Source organism: Fulmarus glacialis, unplaced genomic scaffold, assembly GCF_000690835.1.
Source record: "Fulmarus glacialis isolate BGI_N327 unplaced genomic scaffold, ASM69083v1 scaffold30381, whole genome shotgun sequence".
Classification (NCBI taxonomy): Eukaryota; Metazoa; Chordata; class Aves; order Procellariiformes; family Procellariidae; genus Fulmarus; species Fulmarus glacialis.
In genome coordinates, this window is record NW_009195133.1 from 249 (window position 1) to 12,964 (window position 12,716).

The window sequence follows — 12,716 nt, forward strand, 5'->3', positions numbered from 1 at the left end:
GATCGGGGCAGGGGGCGCATCCCCTGCTGCACCCCAGAGCCCGCTCGTGGTTCAGCACAGTTGGGAAGGGTGCTCCCCAGGTTACTGTTTTTAACGCAGTTGAGGACAAGCGCTCGCCCTGTGTGCCTGCCTGGGGTTGCCCTTTCCGCTTAGAAACGTTAATCTCAGAGAGATGATCTCTGCCCTTCTTAATTACTTTACCATCTGGTGATACAGTGTAAATGCTATAATATATTCGCACAGAAACAAGGTACAGCGTGGCAAAGGCCTTGGGAGTTGTCCCCATCGTAATGCACCTGTACTGGCCCTAGGGCGGCCAGGGGGTCCCTCCCTGTCCCCTTCTCCTTCGTGGTGTTTCCCTACGGAGCAAGACCTCTGCCCTGAGCCCACTAGTCTCTTTATCAGTTTCCTTTCTCAGTAAGTGTATGAACCTTGGCTTTTTTTATTTGTCCTTAGCTTTATTTGTGCTTTTATTTGCTTTTTATTTGTGTTTTAACTTTCAGTTCCTCAGAAGTTAATGTGGATCTTTTATCTTTTCTGAAAGTGCTGGTACTTGCTCATGAGGGAGATTAGGTGCCCGATAAATGGTCAATTAGTCTGTAACGACACTGAACAGCACTGTCACCTGTGTTTCACTATCATGCTATAAAATAAAGCTAATGCTGATCACTTGCCCTTCCAGGAAAGTCTTGTGGTCCTCCGGACATCATGAATGGCAACTTTAACTATACAACCAACCTCCTGTTCGGGGCGACGATAACCTACACCTGTAACGTTGGGTAAGCTTTGGCCCAGGCTCCTGGTGAGTCAACGGAGCTGACGCTGAGAGACAGCACCCACGGGAGACTCGGGGGCTTTTAATATCTGGCGGCTGTTTCCTTGGCAAGCACTGGCACCGCGAGAGGTGTTTGGAGCGGGGAGCCATGGGGGTCAGGCTCTCTCCTGCTCTTGCTGTCAAAACAGATTATCTGCTGGGCGTGAGAGCGTGGTCTTTGCAGATTGCTTTTCGGCTGCTTTGCAAAGAATTTTGTTCCTTTCCTGTCAGTGCTGGTTAGTAATTGAGCGTTTGCTGTTGTGCGATGGGTCCGGCTGTCCATGTCTTAGCTAAGGGGTCTCGGGAAGAGAGGGCTGCGGTGTCCTGGGGATGCCGGGAGCGGGGCGAGGGGGAAAGAGAGCGGTTAAGGTATGTCAGTGACACCTAGCTCTGCTCAGAAAATAAGTTGCTATTTGGACCTACCACTGCACAGCACGGGGCTGAATAGGCTCAGGGTGGGGATGCCATCTTGCTCGCACTCCTGTGAGCTTGTATCCACCCACTGCAAGTATTAAATTTCCTCTAACTGCATCATATATTGCATTTCTTTAAGTATTGGGAAAATTGTATTTTATAGGAGGGGTAGCTGGTTTTCCCCTAGTTCAGCTCCTCGAGAGAATATCACTAGAAACTGAAATTCAGAAACTTTCTGAATTTCCCAAGGTTTTTTCCACTTTTTCCAGAGATTCAAGCTTTTCTTTTCTTAGGTACCGGTTACATGGGCAGCCATCTGCACAATGTGTATTTAAAGACAATGAAGTTTATTGGGATGCCATTCCACACTGTGCCAGTAAGCAGATCTTAAATGTTTTGTGTGCATCTCCTCCTCGAAGCTATTGCAATATATGTGGTAGTTTGGAGAACGGCAGGTGGATACTCTCTTCTTGGCACCTAATGCAAATTACATTGGCCTTTAATGAGACTGACTCCTTAGCCCTCCCCCAAACGAGCACTGTCGGTGGAGCTGGGAATGCAAATTGAATACTGAGGAGCATCTGTGGATGTTGGCAGCAGCTCTGTAGTCAGATCTGCGAGAAAAGCAGCTCCCGAGGCTGTTGGTTGGTGTTGCCCAGCATAGGTGTGCAGCAAGCTTTCTGCCAGGCTGGTGCGGACACTGCAACACTTGTGTTGTGTTTTCTGGCAGGCAACCATTGCTGAATTGATTATCAAGAGCTGTGCTTGACCGGGACTGAGATGCCTTCAGACATGACTGCACATCCAAAATCTCAGTTTTCAAAGGAGAAAGAAATGCTAAGATTTTGTCGGTGCTATTTGGGCTTTTTTAGCATCCTGTGCGATGGGCCTGACCATCAGCTGCTGATAGTGTAGATGGTTTGCTGCTGTAATAAGTATTCTGGCCTTGTCCTGGTTAGCACACGGGAGGTAGGAAATGCCATCACCAGTAGGTGAGGGTCCCACACTGCTTGGTGAGACCACGTTTATTGCCTCCAAAAGGCCTCTTCTGTGGTGTCTCCTCTTGGACCATAGATGCTGTTTTGCCGTTTTACCATTTATCCATTTAAAAAAACCCTGGAAAACATCCAGAATTTAAAAGCACATTCAAGACTTTAGGTTGAGATGATTGCTCTAGGGCTGCTTCCCTGTTTTTTTATTTGGCTTTTATTATTTTTTTTGTTAGGGTTGTTTTTTTGTTTTGTTTTTTTAGTAGCTAGACCTCAGTTTCATATTCAATGGAAGTGTTCTTGCATTTTCTTGCTGTTGCTTTCCCATGCAGTTATCCTCTGTTTACCACCTCCTGTGATCGAGAATGGGCAGCTCATCAATGGGGACACAGACTTCACCTTTGGCATGGTTGCAACTTACAGCTGTAAGAAAGGTTTTGCTCTTATCGGAGATGCCACGATTCACTGTGATAGCGATGATAACCTCAATGGAGTATGGAGCAGTCCAGCCCCTGAATGCAAAGGTAAATGCTTTCTTTTTCTCCTTATTCTTTTGACTTTGTTTCTCATCCCTCTCCCAGTCTGTACTTTCCCTATGGGCTGCCAAACATGAGTTGATTTGATTCTAGAAGGCCCAGAAAGCTTAATGCAGTGATCTCCCAAGTCGTGGTCAGAGGCAGGGCTTGGTTTAATGGATGCTTCAGCCCACAGAAAGCCTCCCTCTCACTGCCCATGCCCAGGGCTTCCTGCAAATGAAAAATGAAGCTCTCGCCTGTGTAGTTTCTTAATGACGCCTCTGTCCCCCACTGGGGACCTGCCTCTCTGAGTGAAAGGACAGCAGTTCTCTTAGTAAGCTTCTTGCGTAATGCCTCTGGTGTCACTGCAGGGCTTTTCCTTCTTGTAATAAATATTCTGATTGTCTTGTCTTCACTTCCAGTGGTCAGGTGTAAAAATCCAGAAGTGAAAAATGGGAGAAGGTTATCTGGCTTTGGCCCTGAGCACACATATAAAAATACAGTGACCTTTGAGTGTAATCCTGGTCATTTATTGAATGGTAGTGATCTAGTTACTTGTGAAGCAGACAATACCTGGAAGCCACCTCTGCCAACATGTGACCCAAGTGAGTACAAACAAACTTGTTTCCTTGAGCCACTGAAGTAGATCTAAGAGCTGTTGGGCCGATCAGCTTCCGAACCCCATGCACTTGTAGCCATGCCCTTGCAGAGCATGCTGGCTTGGGTTCTCGGCGTGGCAGACCAGGCCAGTTATATATTTAGACCTGAAGCTGTTTATTTGTGAACTGCAAATGATCCAAAAGTGCACTGAAAGAAGAGACAAAACTGCCTTCTACACCTGGCAGGCTTGCTTCACCAGCTTCCAGACCTGTTGGGGATGTTTGGCTTCTGACCCAGCTGGTCCTGCAGGTTGGGTTGGCGGTCAGTGGAGGAGCATCTTTGATGCAGAGATGCTACCCAATCTCCGTCTTTTCTCTGGTTAAGCAAACTGTGATATATGCTGCTGTTTGCTAAATGGGTTGGGTGCAAACTGTATCCCAGACACTGACATCCAGACAGGTTAAAATGTTGTGTGCTCCAAAACATGCCGTTCACTGTTTTATTGCAGACCCTGTGGGTACTCTTCGGTAGCTAACCTGGCTTTTTTCTCCAACTGTTAGTCTACTGTGGTCCTGCTCCATGCTTCCCTTTCGCTGAGTTAACACGGGCTGTGGGTGACAGCTCTCTTGCTGGAACTGAGCTGAGGTATCGGTGTAAACCGGGTTATACTGCAGCAGGTGGAAAGTCCTCTGTTGTCACCTGTCTGAGTGATACAACTTGGTCTGCAGACCCAGACTTCTGTATACGTGAGTATCTGTTCCTCTCCTGTCTTGACTGACTGTACGAGTGATCTGTAATGCTTGAGATGTTACTTACTCTGGAATTTGGTTCAAGCCCATCATACCCCGCACTGCTTTCTTTTCCTGTAGGACAGCAATGTACTCCTCCCACGATAGACAACGGGGATGTGATTGCAGACAATTTCCTGTTTGAGACAGTTGTGACATTCACCTGTCATCCTGGGTGAGTGGATCACTGCTTAAAAGGGACTGACTCGGGGTTCAGAAGACAGGGATCACAGGCAGTAACATCTACCACCCCCCTCCCTCCCTGGTTTCCCAGTGCAAGTCTCCAGTGAAACCGTATATTATGTCCTCAGTGAGATGAGCATGTGGCCACATGCGTGTGCTTGGTAATGCAGTGAACTGCTTCAGTCCGGCTCTTATTAGTGCCCTTATTTAGTGGCTTTGATGTGGCCAGATCTCATTTCATAGCAGGGGCAACTTCTGGTTAATAACTTGCCTGCATGTAGTGGTGGGGAAGAAGGGAAGGAACCCTTTCTGGGTTGTCTTCTGGAAAATACTAAACTTCTCTTTCTTTAGGTATGAATTAAAGAAGTCATCTTCTGCCAAATGTGTGGTATCAGAAAATGGAGTTGATTGGGATACCGCACCTCCATACTGTGAAAGTAAGAGGGAAAAACTCTGCACAGAGCCATTAAGATAATAGTTGGAACTGCGCTGGTGTAGCTGCCTTGCTCGTGGGCTTGCGCTACTCTTACTTGTGCTTCTTAATTCAACCAACTGTAAAATTCATTATTTCAATACTAACTCATGCTGTGAGGCCTTAGGTGCAGTATTCTCATACAACTCAGAAATTATGCTCACAAAGTGGAAGGAGCAAGGGAAGAGCAGAAATTATAGAAAAAAAACAGTCACAGGCGGAAGGTTTTCTTTCTGTAGTTACCAGGGAAAGATGAAGATAATTGGATGTTAGAACTTTGCCCACTCAATTTGGTATAATGCTGAAATCAGGTGTTATGAAGTCAGTGTATAGTGTTATGTGAAGCTAGAAATGGCTGAAACATTTCTTCTGGCCTGATTAGGCACTTCTGTGGCTTATTTCATGGGTTGAGGTCCTGGAGTTGTGGCTAACGGGCAGTAGCTGAGGTCCAGTACCAAGCAAGAAAGCTTGAAGTGTTTTCAGTTGCTCCTAGATGCATGGCATGTGGCTGTACCTCCTGCTCCTCATACACCTCTTCACCTTTTCAGTTAGAAGAAGTACTCAGACACCCTTGCTGATGTTCCTCCCATAGGACAGCTCCTTGACGTTCTCTGTGAAGAGCCCCCCATGATTGACAACGGGATGCACAATGGCACAAAGGGCGCAAACTTTGTCCAAGGCTCTGTTGTAGTTTATAAATGCAAGGATGGCTTCACCCTTGCTGGAGCAGCCTCTATTCACTGTAAAGTAGATCATCAAGACCACGGAGTCTGGAGCAAGCCTACTCCTGAATGCAAAGGTGATGTTCCTCCTATGGGACAGTTCCCTTACGTTCTCTGTGGAAGGCCACCTACAATTGACAACGGGATGCACAATGGCACAAAGGGCATAGACTTTGTTCATGGCTCCACCGTAGCTTATGAATGCAATGATGGCTTCACGCTTGTTGGAGGGGCCTTTCTTCAGTGTACTGCAGGAGATCAATACCGGGGAGTCTGGAGCAAGCCCACTCCTGAATGCAGAGGTGACTGTCTCCTGTACCTGTCTTGCTGCCTCCTTTCTGTCTTCAAAATACCTATTTTTTCCTTCCTCTGTGAATCCTCAAATCAGATAATTCTGCTAAGGAGCAAGCCTCTGATGCTTCCTGAAACAGCTTCAGTTAAAATCTAGTGCTAAAAGAGCATGCTTAGGTTGCGGCATGGACTCACGGGCTAGTGGAAATGTATCCTGGTAAATACATCTGTGTTTTAACATTAAAATCTGTGGAGTTGTCCTATGCAGGGGTCCCGTTCTGTGTGTTACTTGAATTGTCTTCCATGTGCATTGGCTCTGATTTGAGATACTGCATGTTGTGTGGTTTGATGAATTACCGTGCTGAATGGGTGCTGAGTTTCATGTTTTGACTCTCTTCCTTTCCAGGTGGAGCGAACGTGATCATTGTTGGTACGTAATACATATTCCTGAACCCCTGTACCACGATCTTGCCTATCTTGATGTTATTGTGTCCTGTATGTTCTGCTTGAAATAAGCTTAAAAGCCTTCCACTACAGTCTGTTGTCAGATTTATATTGTTGTTGCTTTAAGATCATGCTGTGAAAAGTGGGGGGGAAGGTAAAGGGGACCAGGGAGGGAGAAGATAGTTCAATATGTTTGGAGTGAAGACTGAAACTTCTTATTTGTCTCTTGTAGGAATCTTCCCCCTCCTCCTGGCAATGCTGGTTATGAACGTCTAGATTAGGGAACAGCCATCTGTAGACGTGTTGGGCTTGATCGTGTTGATCCCAGTGCTCTACTTTTCCCTCCTCTGAAATTGGCCTTGAATCCGCAACCAACTGACCTTGGATGACAAAGCCCAGACGCTCCCTGCCACTGCCCGCGAAGCACTCACGCTTTTGGCTGCAGCTGCAGCAGCTGCACGTTGCGTTGGACACACCAGCTCGTGCACGGGGCTGAGCTGGGCGGCTCTCTGCCACCTGGCTGAGAACGCTGTTCAGAAATCAAGTGTGGTTATCCCCACGTTAAGTCACAATGATGCCAAAGACCCTGGCACTGCAATAGAGTAGACTCGAGAAAATTGTGCGCTTTGGGTACCTCCACATGTTCCGTTTTTCAGCCCCACTAAGGTCTTGTGCCTGGTCCTGATCAGGATTCAGGGGTTTCTTAATTGGCCCGAAGTGGAAAGTGCTGCTGCTGCCGAGAGGATTAACGGTGAATGTCTTCATGTGAGTGATATATACTTGAAAAAATTAAGTTTGATATAAATAGGATGCATAAGTCGAGTATTAGCTGTGGGTACTGAAAGCATTGAAAGTGTTCACATAAAAGTGCAGTTGTAGCCGTTACTTCCAGGCAAGTCTGAACTGTTGTGCAAATAGCAATCCTTAACAGATGGGTAATTTTACCAGAGAGAAAAAAATTAAAATGCCTTAATACAAAGAGCTACTATTCTGACTCTTCCTGTATGTATTAAAATTAGTTTTAAACTTCAGCTGAAGGTCTCTGCCCTAGCACTGTCTTTGTATCACGTCGAGGCTTTTCTGCAAGCGCCTCGCGGAAACACCCTTCCTGTCTCTGCAGTGACTCAACGCTGCTCTCGAAGTGGCGAGGGGAGGAACCCAGCCGGGTGGGTGCTCAGGGGCAGCGGAGCTCATCCGCAGGCAGGTGGTGTCCGGGCCGCATGCAGAACTTGCAGGTGTCTTGGCAGATGCCACCAAACATCTGAAAGTTGCGGCGTGTGAACCTTTTCACTTTCTGCTCAAATGCCGCCTGGCTGGGGAGACTCTGATGGCAGGGAATTGCTGTCTGAGTTTGCACTTAAAAGGCTTTTCCAGGTGGTGCTGTGCACCCCGAACCCAGCTCAGCCCCAGGACGCCTCGGGGCTGCTGTGATGCTGGGGAGGAAAAGCAGGTTTTTGGCCTCTTGCTCTGCTCGCGGCAGGGCTGGCGGGTGGCTGCGCAGGGCGACTTGCTCTGACGCTGCTCCCAAAGTAGGCACAGATACACATCAAGGCAAAGCCTTAATTTTCTCCTCCGTGAGGAACAGGACACAAACCTCGCATCTTTTGTGCACTTTGTTTTCATGCTGTCTAACCTGACCTAGTTGGTCGTTGTGTTGAGCACGGTTTGTGAGGGTGAGTGAGGAAGCGTGCTGTCCCCAACTCGAGTCAGGCTTTGGCGGTGCCACGAGGACAGCTCAGATGACGGGACCTCACTCGCCTCGTCTAAACCAAAGACACAGGCAAAAGTGCCCTTGATTCGTTTGGCTGATAGAAAGCCCACATGGTGGTGTTGGTGTCCTTTCCTGATTTTAACTCAGCCTCGCTAAAGAGGTATGTAGCATCTTGTAAAATGAAGTAAAGATTTGAAGGCTTCCTGGGAATTCAATTTATAGGGGAGACAAAACCGTGACAGGATTTAAACTTGTATTCAGCTGTTGCCTGAATCCAGCTTGAGACACTAGGACTTTTAGCTGCTGGTAAAGCAAGATTTTGAGGTTCAGGGTTTTGTCTGATGCAGAGGTAAACGACCCGTCTGTGAGCTTCTCATGATGCGCAGTTGGGAACGGGAAGTATTTGAAATGTGTCTGCTATGTACTTTTTGTTTCTGCATTTTCACCAGTGCTTTCCTGTTAACAGGAACATGCATCTAATTAGAGGGAAAACCACAAATAGCCACATTAGTCTTGTTCCAAATAGACCCACAAAGTTCTCCCTTCCCATCAGAGCACTATCCTGCTCAGCTGTCACTGGGGCACCGTTTTCGGAAGTCAGTCTTGCAGAACAAGCACTTGCAGATTCTTGGTTATTTTTATCTATCTCTTACCTTAAGCCACGTGAGTGACTAGATGAACGAAACACAGATGTAAAGCCTTGTAGCTTAATGCTGTGTTCTGTTTTGTTATTTTAATCTCAACACAATTGTTCCTACTGCATAGTCCAGAGTGGGTTTTCCAAATGATTTAACACCTGATTTGGGGATCAGCTTGAAATGATCTCCGCACAACCAATATGGAAGGGACTGTGAATGCTGTGACATAGCTTACTGGTGTGGTCACCAAAATTTACCATTGAAGAGGGCTTATCTACTGTGTTTGTAATTGAGTTGTACATAATTTTACTTTATAATCTGAGTGTAACCAATCAAGTGCAATTCTGAAGTATAAATGTTGGATATGTAAATATTGGAAGCTCTCTGTCATTAAGAGGGATAAAAAGACTTGAGTAACGCATGTCTGGCTGCTTGTTTTAGGCTCAGAAAGCATCCTCCGCTATGGGAGGTGGGGAGCTGGAGGTTGCTGCGGCTGCTCCTACGTCAAAGAGTCCTGTCTGTGGATTTTTATTCTTCCAGCCAGTGGCGAGGAATGATGCCGGCTTGGATGAGTCCTAGGGATGAGACCCAGGAGGATTCGGGTCCGCAGCTGCAGGGCGGTGTGCGGGGCTGGGCTGCACTCTGCGCCTCCCGGCCCGAGCACCCACAGCAAACGAGGGACAGACGTGTCCCCAGCTGCTGCCAGTCCCACATGTGTGGGAGGAGGGAATGCCCCGCTCTGCCCTTCCCGTACCTGGGCAGGCAAGCCGTGCCCCTTCAGCTGGTTTGTGGGAAGGGCTACCGTCACCGCTGGGGACTTGGGGCAGAGCCCCGGCCACTTCCCCTAACCGAGGATGCTCTGAACCGAGGGCACAGTTCGGCTAGCAGCACCTCTGTGCCTGCACCCACCCCTCTTTCACAGATGCCCCTAGGCCACGCAGTTCCTAGGGACCCATCGTCCCCTGCCAAAAATAGCAGCAGAAGCAGCATGTGGGACCTGCAGCCTCCCCAGGAGCCTCCCCTGCTCCTGCGCCCACCCTGTGCCAGGGAGCCCACGGGTTCCTGTGCCGGGGAGCCCACGGGTTCCTGTCCCGTGGCCCAGGGAAGCCCCGCAGCTGCGGCTCCTTCCGCATGCGGGGGGAACTGGGGTGCCCATATCTTCCCGCACCCCCCCAGGAGCTGCAGTCTGTGCCGGGGACCAGAGCATGGTGCTCATCTTCGCCCTCCGCCTCCTGGGCAGCTCCGCTTTGCTCCTGGCCACCGCATCTGGGGCTCGAGGTAAGGGAGACCAGCAGGTCTGTGCCTCTGGTGCCTTCCTCCTATGGCCCTCCTCTTCCTCCTCGCTGCTCCTCTTCTTGCTGATCCTTTTGCTTTTCCCTGCGGAGGCAGATAGGAGCCCTGTGCTGGTCCCAGGTGGACCTTGCCATGCCAGACCCTGAGCATCACAGAGCCTCACATTTCACTGCTCCGCTAATGAAAAAGACCCTCTGGGATAGCACCAGGGCCACCCCGTGCCCTTCAGCGGCCAGGGGAAATGGAGTTATAACCTGCTACAGGAGGCTATAGAGAGTCTTTCACAACCTGCCCGGCTTCTTGTGACTAAGGGGCTTGGCCTGTGTGTTTAAACTGCCAAAGTAAAGCTGGTTATGGATACAGCATCTTACGGCAATGAGACGAGGAGCCTGTTCCAATAATAGATTGTGTTTGAGCTCTGTCAAGTTGAAACTTGCTGTGATGTACAGAAATGCATTGGGACTGTGCTGTTTGGCATGTTTGGTCTGAAAGCCTGCAGAGCACAAAAGCCTGGCAGGTAGCCCGAGGTGCCCTCGTTTGGGACAGAATAGCCAAAACCTACAGAAACTCGGCTCCATCACTGCAGTATGGTTTTGTTTACCCCTTCCCCTCTTGTAAGTGCAGGTGCTACAACCAGGCTGCCTTAGCAGGTTTGAGAAGTGTTTTGGTGCTGTATGGAGAAGACTTCTGCCTATATCCTCAATCATGTTAATTATTCACTGGCATCTTGAGAGACCAAAGGCTGAGCCTCCTGCCTTAGCTGGCTGCAGTGGCTCAGTGGCAGGCTGGGAGTCAAGCATCAGTGGCTGCAAAGGGTTGAGTTAGGTTTTAAAAAAAAAAAAAATTAAAAAAAAAGAATTATTACTAAGTTAACACTTTGTAAAAAGGTTAAGTCGTATTTTCTTCTGTTATACTTGGTTTTCTGTATGTTCAGCTGATGTACGTGCATTAGGTTTGCCAGCCTTGTGGAAGCAGCTGTCATTGCTTACGTGTGCTGTTTGATGCCGGAGAGCTGTGGTTCTCCAGCAAAGCCAACCTCAGAGTTGCGCAAAGGGGTGCGAAGGGTGCAGCAGGGACGGGCTGCACCTGAACAGCTCAGAGGGACGGAGCTGTGGCCCTTTACTCAGTAACCCAAAGGATATTACCAGCAAAGAGGTGCTTCTTTTTCCTTCTTTTTACATTCCCATATCTAATGCAAATATTTGCCTAGTGAACAAAAAGCTACTTCCCTGCGGTTTTGGTTCTGAACGTCTGTCTGCCTGCCCACCTCTCTGCATGTCTGCCTCTCCGACTCCCTCTTTCTCTCTCCGGGGTTCAATGCAAACAACACCCGGCACCCCTGGAAGCACACTAGCCGGTTCTCGGGTGGGTCCCTTGGAAGGTGCAGAAGAGGCTTTGCCCTTGCTGGCACGGGTCCGTCCCCGCACTGACACGGCGGTGCCGAGGGCAGCGTGGCACTGCACCCCCAGCCCACGCTGTGCACCCCTGCCCAGCTCTCTCGCTCGGCTGCGTGCCCCTGGTAGCACAGACCCCTGGAGTGCAGTTCGCTTGGTCCTGGACGGTCCTGCCAGCATTTCCCTGGGTTGGATCGGACCCAGTGGGTGTGCTTCCCAGCCCGTGGGTTAGAAGCGTGCAGAAAGGCCATGAAAGGTTTTGACCTCACCAGGTGATTGACATGAAATCCTGGACACCCAGTTCTTGCCAGCTGAGGAAGCAGCGGGGTCCCCCAGCAGCGCAGGGAGGAGCCCCGCAGCCCCGGGGGCACTTGCCCCCGCTGCAGCCTCTGCCGTGTCCCATCGCTCAGGGATCAACAGGCTGCATGGACACCATCAACACAGCAACCATCACAGGCAGGAAGAGCTTGAGAGCTGCCTGGGTAAACGTTTTATTTCTCTCCCTTTTCCAGCTACCCATTGCCCGTTCCCACACATCCAGTATGGGAAGAGAGTATCCGTTGCTCGCAATTTCTACAGGACCGGGGACACCGTAAGCTTTGCATGCAACACAGGGTATACCTTGCAGGGCTCCCGCACAAGCACGTGCAGAGCTGACTTGAGATGGAGCCCACCTCTGCCAGTGTGCAAAAAGGGCAAGTGTCCCAGCGCGCGGTGCGAGTGGTGACAGCCGTGGGGGAAAGCTCCCTCTTGTGTCCTCTCAAATTCAGTGGGAAAGCAAAGCTGGGATGCATCTGTCCTCCTTGCTTCTCTTCTCAAACCAAAGTGCTGCCATCTTGGCTCTCAGAGAGACAGAAACAGCTCAGAAGAAAGGAGCTGGGGTGGGACAGGGGGCTGGCTGCAGCCTGCCCTGTCTTGGCCTCTGAGAAGGATGGGGAGAAGTTAACCCTGGGGCTGAGCTGCTGTGCAGCAGGAGGCTGTAACCTCCCCAGCACACTCAGGAGCCATAGGCGAGCTGCGGGGATGGCAGCATCTGCTGCCCCAGGGGGATTTCTGTGACTCTGCTTCTGGTCAGATGTGGGACGTTTTCATCTTCCTCCTGGAACGGGAAGTAATCACAACTTCTCACTGCTCTTGCTGCTTCCATGTCCATGTGCATCTTCTGCCAAATCCTATGATGTGCCTGTGAGTTCTCCTGTCGGGACTGTCCTTATTATCAGTAATTTCCCCCGGTCGCAATGCGATTGTAATCTTGGTGCTGCTGTACCTTTTGTTAACTAATACTTTGGTCAGGCAAATGGAACAAAGACTGAGCAGATTCAGAATATTACCCTGATATTACTCACACAGTCCTAGTAGCACACAAAATGGCAAACAGCTGACCCACAGGACAATTTATTTTCCCTTCCAGAGGTGACGTGTCCTCGGCCACCAAACATCGCCAACGG

At 49.4% G+C, this 12,716-nt stretch overlaps 1 protein-coding gene across 1 annotated transcript in view; it reads left to right on the plus strand.

The window, feature by feature from the left end:
- LOC104084255 (complement component receptor 1-like protein) overlaps positions 1-11,860 on the plus strand; it is a gene marked incomplete at both ends in the record, with an annotated part of 12,101 nt that extends 241 nt beyond the window's left edge. The window contains 9 exons of the mRNA XM_009588012.1: positions 688-779; positions 1,522-1,604; positions 2,550-2,741; positions 3,155-3,337; positions 4,202-4,295; positions 5,621-5,742; positions 6,195-6,218; positions 9,758-9,859; positions 11,781-11,860. Coding sequence (XP_009586307.1) covers positions 688-779; positions 1,522-1,604; positions 2,550-2,741; positions 3,155-3,337; positions 4,202-4,295; positions 5,621-5,742; positions 6,195-6,218; positions 9,758-9,859; positions 11,781-11,860 — 972 coding nt within the window. The remainder of the gene's footprint in view (positions 1-687; positions 780-1,521; positions 1,605-2,549; positions 2,742-3,154; positions 3,338-4,201; positions 4,296-5,620; positions 5,743-6,194; positions 6,219-9,757; positions 9,860-11,780) is intronic.
- Between the last annotated feature and the right edge of the window lie 856 nt (positions 11,861-12,716).